Source organism: Oncorhynchus mykiss, chromosome 9 (assembly GCF_057628025.1).
Source record: "Oncorhynchus mykiss isolate SJ-2025 chromosome 9, ASM5762802v1, whole genome shotgun sequence".
Classification (NCBI taxonomy): domain Eukaryota; kingdom Metazoa; phylum Chordata; class Actinopteri; order Salmoniformes; family Salmonidae; genus Oncorhynchus; species Oncorhynchus mykiss.
Window position 1 is genome coordinate 77,048,954 of NC_143030.1, and position 16,590 is coordinate 77,065,543.

Below are 16,590 nucleotides of genomic sequence, written 5' to 3' on the forward strand. Positions count from 1 at the left end.
TAGGGTCATATCCAACATGGTTAACTAGAGGGACAGGAAGAGGACAGAACACTGTTCCTGTTAGGGTCATATCCAACATGGTTAACTAGAGGGACAGGAAGAGGACAGAACATTGTTCCTGTTAGGGTCATATCCAACATGGTTAACTAGAGGGACAGGAAGAGGAGAGAACATTGGTCCTATTGGGGTCATATCCAACATGGTTAACTAGAGGGACAGGAAGAGGACAGAACATTGTTCCTGTTAGGGTCATATCCAACATGGTTAACTAGAGGGACAGGAAGAGGACAGAACATTGGTCCTATTGGGGTCACAGTATGGGTATTGACTCACCTCCTGGTTCGTCCACGTGCATGAACACCATGTCCTCATTGGCTGCCAGGATGGAATAGAACTCCTCGTGGCCAACCGGAGGCAGCTGAGCCATGTTCCACTCCTCCCCCTGGTTAGTCGACACATGGATCCTCCTCAGAGTGCCCTGGGGGAGGGTCGTAGAAAAACAGAGAGAGAGAGAAACAGAGAGAGAGAAACAGAGAGAGTGAGAAGGGCCTTAGGCTTAGTGAACAAGCTTACATTCAAAGCAGGAACACAAACATTATGCAAACAAGTAGACCACACACACACACTTCCTCATACTTACAGTTCCAGTCATAACAGAGGCAAACAGAAACTTCCCCCCCAGGCCGAAAGAGAAGATCTTAGTGGCAACAGTCTTGATGGTCTTCCCATAGTCCGTCGTCCTCCTCAAGTCCAGCATCCCTCTGTCATCTGAGAGGGAGAGACAGATGTTCTCCTTATCTATTCTTAAAGTTAGATGTCAATTTATTTATCTTGCAATCCAGAACCACATTAACTATTTATGACAGTCTCTCACAAGAGGCTATAGAGACTACAACGACTAGAGAGACTACAACGACTAGAGAGACTACAACGACTAGAGAGACTACAACGACTAGACTACAACGACTAGAGAGACTACTACGACTAGAGAGACTACAACGACTAGAGACTACAACATCTAGAGACTACAACGACTAGAGACTACAACATCTAGAGACTACAACATCTAGAGACTACAACGACTAGAGAGACTACAACGACTAGAGAGACTACAACGACTAGACTAGTGACTAGAGACTACGACTAGAGACTACAACGACTAGAGACTACAACGACTAGAGAGACTACAACGACTAGACTACAACGACTAGAGAGACTACTACGACTAGAGAGACTACAACGACTAGACTACAACGACTAGAGAGACTACTACGACTAGAGAGACTACAACGACTAGAGACTACAACATCTAGAGACTACAACGACTAGAGACTACAACATCTAGAGACTACAACATCTAGAGACTACAACGACTAGAGAGACTACAACAACTAGAGAGACTACAACGACTAGAGACTACAACGACTAGAGAGACTACTACGACTAGAGAGACTACAACGACTAGAGACTACAACGACTAGAGAGACTACTACGACTAGAGAGACTACAACGACTAGAGACTACAACATCTAGAGACTACAACGACTAGAGACTACAACATCTAGAGACTACAACATCTAGAGACTACAACGACTAGAGAGACTACAACAACTAGAGAGACTACAACAACTAGAGAGACTACAACAACTAGAGACTACAACAACTAGAGAGACTACAACGACTAGAGAGACTACAACGACTAGAGACTACAACGACTAGAGAGACTACAACGACTAGAGACTACAACGACTAGAGAGACTACAACGACTAGACTACAGTGACTAGAGACTACAACGACTAGAGACTTCAACGACTAGAGAGACTACAACGACTAGAGAGACTACAACGACTAGACTACAACGACTAGAGACAACAACGACTAGAGACAACAACGACTAGAGAGACTACAACGACTAGAGAGACTACAACGACTAGAGAGACTACAACGACTAGAGAGACATTCTAGAATTTATTAGCTATTGAATGGGTGTCGGTGTCACTTACTGCAGGATCCATTGAGGCTGGTGGTGAAGAATATGTTACTGTCCATCCCCCTGGAAACAGAGAAGACGACAAGCTGTCACCACACATTACTAGCCTTTGTAAACATGTATTTTTAAAATGTAACGAGGCAAGTCAGTTAAGAACAAATTCTTATTTACAATGACGGCCTACCGGGGAACAGTGGGTTAACGTCCTTGTTCAGAATGACATTTTTTTTTTTACCTTGTCCACTTGGGGATTCGATCCAGCAACCTTTCGGTCACTGGCCCAACGCTCTAACCACTAGGCTACCCTGCCGCTTTACCCAAACCAGTTTAGTTGCTAGTACAACACCAAGATCACTGTTTTCAATGTATACTGGACTGATATAGTTTGGGACACACTGGTACAGCTGGAGATATGATGGAAGTTGAGACAGGCTGTAGAGACAAACAGCTGATCCTGCTGTCCTAAAAGGACCTTGGTGACTTGCGTTATCGTCTTGGTTACAGTTTAATCACACATTCCCTCCCACATACAGTACATACTGTACAGCCATGCCCTTCTCAAATATCTAATTTTCTGTGTTTGTCTTCAGAAAGTCTAGTCATGCCATAGTTAAGTTTAAGTTTGACCTATATTCCTGTGTTTCTATCAAGGTTAGGTCTTTAGGGACTGGGAGAAGAGGCTGGGTGGTGTGATATCGCTGTGTGTGTGTGTGTGTGTGTGTACTGTACACTACTTGTGACGCTCTGGGTGTCGCAGCGCTAGAAAATGAACCAGCGAGGGTAAACAAACACGCAACAGCTACTACTGACGCCCTTTCATCACAATGCAGGCAGAACCAGGAAATACCTCTGCAGAAAAATAGAGCTTGTGCAGGGTAGGGCTTGGCCCAGAGAACACATAGTCAAACACTAACATAATTGCAATTCCAGTTTACTGCCTGCTTTTACAGTGTGTGTTTTACGGTGTGCATGGTGCCCTGATAACAGTCGGGGCAATATGGATGTTTATTTAGTATGTTTATTCAACATATTACATCTAAAAACTAATCAGCTAGCTGATAGGTCTATTCATAGAGATCCTATTAAATGACTAGAGGGACTAAACCCTCAAAGTTCCATAAATGGGTGAAAATGGCAGCCATCTTGGTCAGGGAGAAATCCAAAACCAGTCAAATTGGATTGAATGGCAGTAGAGGCATTGGTGATGCAATTCACTGATGCAGGACAATACAAGTAAGGCATGTGATGTATCGCAAATTGTGTAATGGAATTATAGTCAAACTAGGATATTGTCATATAATTACAAATACAGTTCATACATGTTTTAAACACATTTTCTATATAAATAGCCTCTAAAAATATATATGTTAACAGACCATAAATGTCTCAGATTGTGTTTTCTTGGAAAGCTGCAAGTGCTATTATATGATACAATATCAGTACTTGTTGGATTTACAACTTTATACAAAATATATATATATATATATATATATATATCTTTCACTTTGTTGACTCAGGTTTTCAATCCAGTTAACTTTCAGTTACTGGCCCAATGCTCGAACCGCCAGGCTACCTGACCATACTGGCTACCTGCCAGTCTAAATCCTGTCATAAACTGAGTCGAGCCAGTGTATGGCTGTGTATTGACTGCATTGTTAGAATGGAATATTGGCATATTGGCAGTTAATTATAAATATTTATGGACTCATTCCTCTAGCTAACGTACATACAGTGCAGATACATTCTTCACATTCATTGTTTTAAACAATATCTTAGCACAGCACTGGCAGAACGTGGTCGACCATCTCCCTGACCAATATATCTGACCTTTGAACCCTCATAAGAAGGTTCATATCCATTTTAGCATTCAAATTCTATGGGTTTATTCAACATCTACAACTAGCTGCCCGAGGGAGCAGAAGTCAAGCTAATATAATGCCACCAAATCAACCACAGGGACTGAGCTATAGTTAAGAGAGGGAATGAACATACAGTTCAGTCTACATAACAACAGTGGTCATTATAGGAACTCAAAACAGACCATGAGCAATGGGATAACTGGCTGCTAATAGTTCCTAACTTTTACAAACTCTTACCCTGTGGGCAGCCATGTAAGGATGGGTTCTTCTGCTACTCTAGTACTATATCTTTACCCAAAGTTGATGTCTCTTTGCTATATATCTTTACCCAAAGTTCATGTCTCTTTGCTATATATCTTTACCCAAAGTTGATGTCTCTTTGCTATATATCTTTACCCAAAGTTGATGTCTCTTTACTATATATCTTTACCCAAAGTTGATGTCTCTTTACTATATATCTTTACCCAAAGTTGATGTCTCTTTACTATATATCTTTACCCAAAGTTGATGTCTCTTTACTATATATCTTTACCCAAAGTTGATGTCTCTTTACTATATATCTTTACCCAAAGTTGATGTCTCTTTACTATATATCTTTACCCAAAGTTGATGTCTCTTTACTATATATCTTTACCCAAAGTTGATGTCTCTTTACTATATATCTTTACCCAAAGTTGATGTCTCTTTACTATATATCTTTACCCAAAGTTGATGTCTCTTTACTATATATCTTTACCCAAAGTTGATGTCTCTTTACTATATATCTTTACCCAAAGTTCATGTCTCTTTACTATATATCTTTACCCAAAGTTGATGTCTCTTTACTATATATCTTTACCCAAAGTTGATGTCTCTTTACTATATATCTTTACCCAAAGTTGATGTCTCTTTACTATATATCTTTACCCAAAGTTGATGTCTCTTTACTATATATCTTTACCCAAAGTTGATGTCTCTTTACTATATATCTTTACCCAAAGTTGATGTCTCTTTACTATATATCTTTACCCAAAGTTGATGTCTCTTTACTATATATCTTTACCCAAAGTTGATGTCTCTTTACTATATATCTTTACCCAAAGTTGATGTCTCTTTACTATATATCTTTACCCAAAGTTGATGTCTCTTTACTATATATCTTTACCCAAAGTTGATGTCTCTTTACTATATATCTTTACCCAAAGTTGATGTCTCTTTACTATATATCTTTACCCAAAGTTGATGTCTCTTTACTATATATCTTTACCCAAAGTTGATGTCTCTTTACTATATATCTTTACCCAAAGTTGATGTCTCTTTACTATATATCTTTACCCAAAGTTGATGTCTCTTTACTATATATCTTTACCCAAAGTTGATGTCTCTGTACTATATATCTTTACCCAAAGTTGATGTCTCTTTACTATATATCTTTACCCAAAGTTGATGTCTCTTTACTATATATCTTTACCCAAAGTTGATGTCTCTGTACTATATATCTTTACCCAAAGTTGATGTCTCTTTGCTATATATCTTTACCCAAATTTGATGTCTCTTTACTATATATCTTTACCCAAAGTTGATGTCTCTTTACTATATATCTTTACCCAAAGTTGATGTCTCTTTACTATATATCTTTACCCAAAGTTGATGTCTCTTTACTATATATCTTTACCCAAAGTTGATGTCTCTTTACTATATATCTTTACCCAAAGTTGATGTCTCTTTACTATATATCTTTACCCAAAGTTGATGTCTCTTTACTATATATCTTTACCCAAAGTTGATGTCTCTTTACTATATATCTTTACCCAAAGTTGATGTCTCTTTACTATATATCTTTACCCAAAGTTGATGTCTCTTTGCTATATATCTTTACCCAAAGTTGATGTCTCTTTACTATATATCTTTACCCAAAGTTGATGTCTCTTTACTATATATCTTTACCCAAAGTTGATGTCTCTTTACTATATATCTTTACCCAAAGTTGATGTCTCTTTGCTATATATCTTTACCCAAAGTTGATGTCTCTATACTATATATCTTTACCCAAAGTTGATGTCTCTTTACTATATATCTTTACCCAAAGTTGATGTCTCTTTACTATATATCTTTACCCAAAGTTGATGTCTCTTTACTATATATCTTTACCCAAAGTTGATGTCTCTTTACTATATATCTTTACCCAAAGTTGATGTCTCTTTACTATATATCTTTACCCAAAGTTGATGTCTCTTTACTATATATCTTTACCCAAAGTTGATGTCTCTTTGCTATATATCTTTACCCAAAGTTGATGTCTCTATACTATATATCTTTACCCAAAGTTGATGTCTCTTTACTATATATCTTTACCCAAAGTTGATGTCTCTGTACTATATATCTTTACCCAAAGTTGATGTCTCTTTACTATATATCTTTACCCAAAGTTGATGTCTCTTTACTATATATCTTTACCCAAAGTTGATGTCTCTTTACTATATATCTTTACCCAAAGTTGATGTCTCTTTACTATATATCTTTACCCAAAGTTGATGTCTCTTTGCTATATATCTTTACCCAAAGTTGATGTCTCTTTACTATATATCTTTACCCAAAGTTGATGTCTCTTTACTATATATCTTTACCCAAAGTTGATGTCTCTTTACTATATATCTTTACCCAAAGTTGATGTCTCTTTACTATATATCTTTACCCAAAGTTGATGTCTCTTTACTATATATCTTTACCCAAAGTTGATGTCTCTTTACTATATATCTTTACCCAAAGTTGATGTCTCTTTACTATATATCTTTACCCAAAGTTGATGTCTCTTTACTATATATCTTTACCCAAAGTTGATGTCTCTTTACTATATATCTTTACCCAAAGTTGATGTCTCTTTACTATATATCTTTACCCAAAGTTGATGTCTCTTTACTATATATCTTTACCCAAAGTTGATGTCTCTTTACTATATATCTTTACCCAAAGTTGATGTCTCTGTACTATATATCTTTACCCAAAGTTGATGTCTCTTTACTATATATCTTTACCCAAAGTTGATGTCTCTTTACTATATATCTTTACCCAAAGTTGATGTCTCTGTACTATATATCTTTACCCAAAGTTGATGTCTCTTTGCTATATATCTTTACCCAAAGTTGATGTCTCTTTACTATATATCTTTACCCAAAGTTGATGTCTCTTTACTATATATCTTTACCCAAAGTTGATGTCTCTTTACTATATATCTTTACCCAAAGTTGATGTCTCTTTACTATATATCTTTACCCAAAGTTGATGTCTCTTTACTATATATCTTTACCCAAAGTTGATGTCTCTTTACTATATATCTTTACCCAAAGTTGATGTCTCTTTACTATATATCTTTACCCAAAGTTGATGTCTCTTTACTATATATCTTTACCCAAAGTTGATGTCTCTTTACTATATATCTTTACCCAAAGTTGATGTCTCTTTGCTATATATCTTTACCCAAAGTTGATGTCTCTTTACTATATATCTTTACCCAAAGTTGATGTCTCTTTACTATATATCTTTACCCAAAGTTGATGTCTCTTTACTATATATCTTTACCCAAAGTTGATGTCTCTTTGCTATATATCTTTACCCAAAGTTGATGTCTCTATACTATATATCTTTACCCAAAGTTGATGTCTCTTTACTATATATCTTTACCCAAAGTTGATGTCTCTTTACTATATATCTTTACCCAAAGTTGATGTCTCTTTACTATATATCTTTACCCAAAGTTGATGTCTCTTTACTATATATCTTTACCCAAAGTTGATGTCTCTTTACTATATATCTTTACCCAAAGTTGATGTCTCTTTACTATATATATCTTTACCCAAAGTTGATGTCTCTTTACTATATATCTTTACCCAAAGTTGATGTCTCTGTACTATATATCTTTACCCAAAGTTGATATCTCTTTGCTATATATCTTTACCCAAAGTTGATGTCTTTTTGCTATATATCTTTACCCAAAGTTGATGTCTCTTTACTATATATCTTTACCCAAAGTTGATGTCTCTTTACTATATATCTTTACCCAAAGTTGATGTCTCTTTACTATATATCTTTACCCAAAGTTGATGTCTCTTTACTATATATCTTTACCCAAAGTTGATGTCTCTTTACTATATATCTTTACCCAAAGTTGATGTCTCTTTACTATATATCTTTACCCAAAGTTGATGTCTCTTTACTATATATCTTTACCCAAAGTTGATGTCTCTTTACTATATATCTTTACCCAAAGTTGATGTCTCTTTACTATATATCTTTACCCAAAGTTGATGTCTCTTTGCTATATATCTTTACCCAAAGTTGATGTCTCTATACTATATATCTTTACCCAAAGTTGATGTCTCTTTACTATATATCTTTACCCAAAGTTGATGTCTCTTTACTATATATCTTTACCCAAAGTTGATGTCTCTGTACTATATATCTTTACCCAAAGTTGATGTCTCTTTACTATATATCTTTACCCAAAGTTGATGTCTCTTTACTATATATCTTTACCCAAAGTTGATGTCTCTGTACTATATATCTTTACCCAAAGTTGATGTCTCTTTACTATATATCTTTACCCAAAGTTGATGTCTCTTTACTATATATCTTTACCCAAAGTTGATGTCTCTGTACTATATATCTTTACCCAAAGTTGATGTCTCTTTGCTATATATCTTTACCCAAAGTTGATGTCTCTTTACTATATATCTTTACCCAAAGTTGATGTCTCTTTACTATATATCTTTACCCAAAGTTGATGTCTCTTTACTATATATCTTTACCCAAAGTTGATGTCTCTTTACTATATATCTTTACCCAAAGTTGATGTCTCTTTACTATATATCTTTACCCAAAGTTGATGTCTCTTTACTATATATCTTTACCCAAAGTTGATGTCTCTTTACTATATATCTTTACCCAAAGTTGATGTCTCTTTACTATATATCTTTACCCAAAGTTGATGTCTCTTTACTATATATCTTTACCCAAAGTTGATGTCTCTTTGCTATATATCTTTACCCAAAGTTGATGTCTCTTTACTATATATCTTTACCCAAAGTTGATGTCTCTTTACTATATATCTTTACCCAAAGTTGATGTCTCTTTACTATATATCTTTACCCAAAGTTGATGTCTCTTTGCTATATATCTTTACCCAAAGTTGATGTCTCTATACTATATATCTTTACCCAAAGTTGATGTCTCTTTACTATATATCTTTACCCAAAGTTGATGTCTCTTTACTATATATCTTTACCCAAAGTTGATGTCTCTTTACTATATATCTTTACCCAAAGTTGATGTCTCTTTACTATATATCTTTACCCAAAGTTGATGTCTCTTTACTATATATCTTTACCCAAAGTTGATGTCTCTTTACTATATATCTTTACCCAAAGTTGATGTCTCTTTACTATATATCTTTACCCAAAGTTGATGTCTCTTTACTATATATCTTTACCCAAAGTTGATGTCTCTTTACTATATATCTTTACCCAAAGTTGATGTCTCTTTACTATATATCTTTACCCAAAGTTGATGTCTCTTTACTATATATCTTTACCCAAAGTTGATGTCTCTTTACTATATATCTTTACCCAAAGTTGATGTCTCTGTACTATATATCTTTACCCAAAGTTGATGTCTCTTTACTATATATCTTTACCCAAAGTTGATGTCTCTTTACTATATATCTTTACCCAAAGTTGATGTCTCTGTACTATATATCTTTACCCAAAGTTGATGTCTCTGTACTATATATCTTTACCCAAAGTTGATGTCTCTTTGCTATATATCTTTACCCAAAGTTGATGTCTCTTTACTATATATCTTTACCCAAAGTTGATGTCTCTTTACTATATATCTTTACCCAAAGTTGATGTCTCTTTACTATATATCTTTACCCAAAGTTGATGTCTCTTTACTATATATCTTTACCCAAAGTTGATGTCTCTGTACTATATATCTTTACCCAAAGTTGATGTCTCTTTGCTATATATCTTTACCCAAAGTTGATGTCTCTTTACTATATATCTTTACCCAAAGTTGATGTCTCTTTACTATATATCTTTACCCAAAGTTGATGTCTCTTTACTATATATCTTTACCCAAAGTTGATGTCTCTTTACTATATATCTTTACCCAAAGTTGATGTCTCTTTACTATATATCTTTACCCAAAGTTGATGTCTCTTTAATATATCTATATATATATATATATATACAGCAACATCATCTTTACCCACAGTTGATGTGTATATATATATATATATTTACCCAAAGTTGATATATATATATATATATATATATACATATATACATCAACTTTGGGTAAATATATATACACATCTCTTTACCCACAGTTGATGTATGTATGTATGTATGTATGTATGTATGTATGTATGTATGTATGTATGTATGTATGTATGTATGTATGTATGTATATATATATATATGTATGTATGTATGTATATATATATCTCGTAGCCTCTTACCATTTGAACAGACACACCATGTCATGGATCTTCCTCCAGTTCTCTCCAAAGTCCTCTGACAGCCAGAGCTCGTTCTGTAAAGGGGTTAAAAGGTATTATAAATACGTCAACTGGGCCTCCCGAGTGGCGCAGCGGTCTAAGGCAATGCATCGCAGTGCTTGAGGCGTCACTACAGACCAGGGTTTGATCCCAGGGTGTCACAACCGGCCGTGATCGGGAGGCTGAATGCAGAATGTGCCTGGGGTTGTTCTGAACAGAATGTGCCTGAGGTTGTTCTGAACAGAATGTGCCTGGGGTTGTTCTGAACAGAATGTGCCTGGGGTTGTTGCACCTACCCCACATTATCCAGACATTCTTATCATGCTAATGAATGTATTCAGACAATTTTCAGATTTCTATATCAACAAATGCAGTAAAAAGTACAGTAAATGTAAAATCCTCCCCAAATATAAAGTGTAACGTTTGTATTCAGTCTTGTCTCAGGTGAACTGTTGTGTCCTCAACTTTTCCCATGATCTCCAAACTGTTCCCATTCACTTGCTACCACGCTCATGTATATTGTTTCTCATATTTCTTCTGTAAAAAAAAAAAAACATTCCAATTTAGCTCTAAAATAAAGTGATTTAGACAGAGAGGATCGGAACAGCTCCTATCAACCCTGAGAGGTAAATGATGAGGCTGACTAGACCACTGGTGTTGTAAAAGTACTGATGAGTTGTGTGTGTCGATGGGTCTGGGTTTTAGGAGAAGTAAGAACACTTTATAGTACTCCTCACCCCCTCCACACGCCCCCTGACCCCCCCCCCCCGACCCTCCTGACCCCTCCTGACACCCCCCCTGACCCCCCCCTGACCCCCCCCGACCCCTCCAGACTCACAGTGTTGCCGATAACCAGGAGAACGTTGGCGTCTCTGGGGTTGTATGTGATCTGCATCAGGGGGTTGAAGGGAAGGTCCTGCTGCTCAAAGCTGTTCCCAAAGTCTCTGGAGATAAAGATACGAGATCCCAGGCTGCCAGACACATCACCTGTCAGGATCACCTGAGAAGAGCAGGACGGGCAAACCAAATGATGATATGTCCCATTGAACTCATAGAACTATTCTGAACATTGGTCTACAACATCACATGTCTTTTGATACATTAGGTACATATAACATATTATAGGCTTTGATACGTGACAGTAAACGTTTATACATGCTTAGAAAACAAACAAAGTTACACCTGCAGTCTTTCCTGCAGTGTTGCCATTATTTTCAGAGGCGTTTCTTCTAGAACATGCCATTAGCACATAAGATAGTTCCCAGGCTCTAAAAAGGCATCTTACCTTCCCAGAGTTCTCTGGTCCGATGGCGATCCCGAACTCTGTCCTGATGAAAGTGTTGTTGATGAGGTTTGTGACGTCCTGGAACGACTTCCCATAGTTCTCACTGAGGAAGCGCACTTAATATTCAACAACTCATCAGCTCAAATATTATCTGGCTATATTTTACCACAGAAAATCTTTGACACAACTGGTGATGAATCAGTCTGTTCTTACCTTCGATAGAGTTTGGACTGGGCGAATCTCAACATGAAGAATGGAACCTGGAATGTTGTCAAAGCCAGGATGACCTGTACAGAAAAAGTCTAGCTTTAAGACTAGTATAGAGCGCCCGTGAGGACTGGTATAGAGCGCCCGTGAGAACTGGTATAGAGCGCCCGTGAGGACTAGTATAGAGCGCCCGTGAGGACTGGTATAGAGCGCCCGTGAGGACTGGTATAGAGCGCCCGTGAGGACTGGTATAGAGCGCCCGTGAGGACTGGTATAGAGCGCCCGTGAGGACTGGTATAGAGCGCCCGTGAGGACTGGTATAGAGCGCCCGTGAGGACTGGTATAGAGCGCCCGTGAGGACTGGTATAGAGCGCCCGTAAAGATAATTATATTATACTTATATTCCATCTATAAGTTTGAGAGCCGGTTTGACATAACGATCATTTAGTTATATCGGTACGTAACAGAATAGAACATAGTAAAACTCACCCCGGTGGCGTCTCCAACCCAGGCCAGTGACACGGACCCACTCAGGTCATTGAAGGAGTACTGAGAGGAAAAGAGAGAAAAGCAGACATGTTCTGGTTATTGTTCACAGACTGATATCCATCACAACATCATGTATAAGAGGCAAGCCGTCACATTACTCACGCAGTGTGTGAGTCATCCAGAAATGGTTTAATTCATACATGAACTTTAATATTAGCAGCAGTGGATCTGATAATGTAGGCCTCATATAGTAATAAAGGATAATGCAATAAAGTAATTCCCCTAATCTGATTTTAAAGTGTCTACATACCTAAAAGTGTTCACATACAAGTAGCTCCAGTAGAATGTGTTCACCCAGCCGTGAAGCTAATGCTGTACCGTACCTCTCCCTCTCCCAACCTTATGCTGTACCATACCTCTCCCTCTCCCAACCTAATGCTGTACCATACCTCTCCCTCTCCCAACCTAATGCTGTACCATACCTCTCCCTCTCCCAACCTAATGCTGTACCATACCTCTCCCTCTCCCAACCTAATGCTGTACCATACCTCTCCCTCCCTAATGCTGTACCATACCTCTCCCTCTCCCAACCTAATGCTGTACCATATCTCTCCATCTCCCTCTCCCAACCTAATGCTGCACCATACCTCTCCCAACCTAATACTGTACCATACCTCTCCCTCTCCCAACCTAATGCTGTACCATACCTCTCCCTCTCCCTCCCTAATGCTGTACCATACCTCTCCCTCTCCCAACCTAATGCTGTACCATATCTCTCCATCTCCCTCTCCCAACCTAATGCTGCACCATACCTCTCCCAACCTAATACTGTACCATACCTCTTCCTCTCCCTCCCTAATGCTGTACCATACCTCTCCCTCTCCCAACCTAATGCTGTACCATACCTCTCCCAACCTAATACTGTACCATACCTCTCCCTCTCCCTCCCTAATGCTGTACCATACCTCTCCCTCTCCCAACCTAATGCTGTACCATACCTCTCCCTCCCTAATGCTGTACCATATCTCTCCCTCTCCCTCTTCCAACCTAATGCTGTACCATATCTCCCTCTCCCTCTCCCAACCTAATACTGTACCATACCTCTCCCTCTCCCTCTCCCTCCCTAATGCTGTACCATACCTCTCCCTCTCCCTCCCTAATGCTGTACCATACCTCTCCCTCTCCCTCGCTAATGCTGTACCATACCTCTCCCAACCTAATGCTGTACCTCTCCCTCTCTAATGCTGTACCATACCTCTCCCTCTCCCTCCCTAATGCTGTGCCATACCTCCCCTGTCCCTCCCTAATGCTGTACCATACCTCTCCCTCTCCCAACCTAATGCTGTACCATACCTCTCCCAACCTAATGCTGTACCATACCTCTCCCTCTCCCAACCTAATGCTGTACCATACCTCTCCCTCTCCCAACCTTATGCTGTACCATACCTCTCCCTCTCCCAACCTAATGCTGTACCATACCTCTCCCAACCTAATGCTGTACCATACCTCTCCCAACCTAATGCTGTACCATACCTCTCCCTCTCCCAACCTAATGCTGTACCATACCTCTCCCTAATGCTGTACCATACCTCTCCCTCTCCCAACCTAATGCTGTACCATATCTCTCCCTCTCCCAACCTAATGCTGTACCATACCTCTCCCAACCTAATACTGTACCATACCTCTCCCAACCTAATACTGTACCATACCTCTCCCTCTCCCAACCTAATGCTGTACCATACCCTCTCCCTCCCTAATGCTGTACCATACCTCTCCCTCTCCCAACCTAATTCAGTACCATACCTCTTCCTCCCTAATGCTGTACCATACCTCTCCCTCTCCCAACCTAATGCTGTACCATACCTCTCCCAACCTAATACTGTACCATACCTCTCCCTCTCCCTCCCTAATGCTGTACCATACCTCTCCCTCTCCCAACCTAATGCTGTACCATATCTCTCCATCTCCCTCTCCCAACCTAATGCTGTACCATACCTCTCCCAACCTAATACTGTACCATACCTCTCCCTCTCCCAACCTAATGCTGTACCATACCTCTCCCTCTCCCTCCCTAATGCTGTACCATACCTCTCCCTCTCCCAACCTAATTCTGTACCATACCTCTTCCTCTCCCTCCCTAATGCTGTACCATACCTCTCCCTCTCCCAACCTAATGCTGTACCATACCGCTCCCAACCTAATACTGTACCATACCTCTCCCTCTCCCAACCTAATGCTGTACCATACCTCTCCCTCCCTAATGCTGTACCATATCTCTCCCTCTCCCTCTTCCAACCTAATGCTGTACCATATCTCTCCCTCTCCCTCTCCCAACCTAATACTGTACCATACCTCTCCCTCTCCCTCCCTAATGCTGTACCATACCTCTCCCTCTCCCTCCCTAATGCTGTACCATACCTCTCCCTCTCCCTCCCTAATGCTGTACCATACCTCTCCCTCTCCCTCTCTAATGCTGTACCATACCTCTCCCTCTCCCAACCTAATGCTGTACCATACCTCTCCCAACCTAATGCTGTACCATACCTCTCCCTCTCCCAACCTAATGCTGTACCATACCTCTTCCTCCCTAATGCTGTACCATACCTCTCCCTCTCCCAACCTAATGATGTACCATACCTCTCCCAACCTAATACTGTACCATACCTCTCCCTCTCCCTCCCTAATGCTGTACCATACCTCTCCCTCTCCCTCCCTAATGCTGTACCATACCTCTCCCTCCCTAATGCTGTACCATACCTCTCCCTCCCTAATGCTGTACCATACCTCTCCCTCCCTAATGCTGTACCATACCTCTCCCTCTCCCAACCTAATGCTGTACCATATCTTTCCCTCTCCCTCCCTAATGCTGTACCATACCTCTCCCAACCTAATACTGTACCATACCTCTCCCTCCCTAATGCTGTACCATACCTCTCCCTGTCCCTCCCTAATGCTGTACCATACCTCTCCCAACCTAATGCTGTACCATACCTCTCCCTCTCCCAACCTAATGCTGTACCATACCTCTCCCAACCTAATACTGTACCATACCTCTCCCTCTCCCAACCTAATGCTGTACCCTGTCCCTCCCTAATGCTGTACCATACCTCTCCCAACCTAATGCTGTACCATACCTCTCCCTCTCCCAACCTAATGCTGTACCATACCTCTCCCTCTCCCAACCTAATGCTGTACCATACCTCTCCCTCTCCCAACCTAATGCTGTACCATACCTCTCCCTCTCCCAACCTAATGCTGTACCATACCTCTCCCTCTCCCAACCTAATGCTGTACCATATCTCTCCCTCTCCCAACCTAATGCTGTACCATATCTCTCCCTCTCCCTCTCCCAACCTAATGCTGTACCATACCTCTCCCAACCTAATACTGTACCATACCTCTCCCTCTCCCAACCTAATGCTGTACCATACCTCTTCCTCTCCCTCCCTAATGCTGTACCATACCACTCCCTCTCCCAACCTAATGCTGTACCATACCTCTCCCAACCTAATACTGTACCATACCTCTCCCTCCCTAATGCTGTACCATACCACTCCCTCTCCCGCCCTAATGCTGTACCATACCTCTCCCTCTCCCAACCTAATGCTGTACTGTACCTCTCCCTCTCTAATGCTGTACCATACCTCTCCCTCCCTAATGCTTTACCATACCTCTCCCTCTCCCGCCCTAATGCTGTACCATACCACTCCCTCTCCCGCCCTAATGCTGTACCATACCTCTCCCAACCTATTGCTGTACCATACCTCTCCCTCTCCCTCCCTAATGCTGTACCATACCTCTCCCTCTCCCAACCTAATGCTGTACCATACCTCTCATTCTCCCTCTCTAATGCTGTCCCATACATTATCTCAATCTCTTCATTCAAAGACTCAATCATGGACACTCATACTGACAAATTGATGTAAAATGTTTATCACTAGCCACTTTAAACAATGCCACTTAATATAATGTTTACATACCCTACATTACTCATCTCATATGTATATACTGTACTCGATACCATCTACTGTATCTTGCCTATGCCGTTCTGTACCATCACTCATTCATATATCTTTATTTACATATTCTTCATCCCTTTACACTTGTGTGTATAAGGTAGTTGTTGTGAATTGTTAGGTTAGATTACGCGTTGGTTATTACTGCATTGTCGGGAACTAGAAGCACAAGCATTTCGCTACACTCGCATTAACATCTGCTAACCAT

General features: G+C 39.6%; 1 protein-coding gene across 1 annotated transcript in view; it reads right to left on the reverse strand.

The window, feature by feature from the left end:
• LOC110531272 (sortilin) overlaps window positions 1-16,590 on the reverse strand; it is a 40,958-nt gene that overhangs the window by 17,132 nt on the left and 7,236 nt on the right. The window contains exons 2-9 of the mRNA XM_036988931.2: window positions 12,367-12,426; window positions 11,884-11,957; window positions 11,671-11,773; window positions 11,224-11,385; window positions 10,347-10,420; window positions 2,005-2,054; window positions 641-768; window positions 334-478 (exon numbers count right to left, since the gene is read on the reverse strand). Of these exons, the coding sequence (XP_036844826.2) occupies window positions 334-478; window positions 641-768; window positions 2,005-2,054; window positions 10,347-10,420; window positions 11,224-11,385; window positions 11,671-11,773; window positions 11,884-11,957; window positions 12,367-12,426 (796 nt within the window). The remainder of the gene's footprint in view (window positions 1-333; window positions 479-640; window positions 769-2,004; window positions 2,055-10,346; window positions 10,421-11,223; window positions 11,386-11,670; window positions 11,774-11,883; window positions 11,958-12,366; window positions 12,427-16,590) is intronic.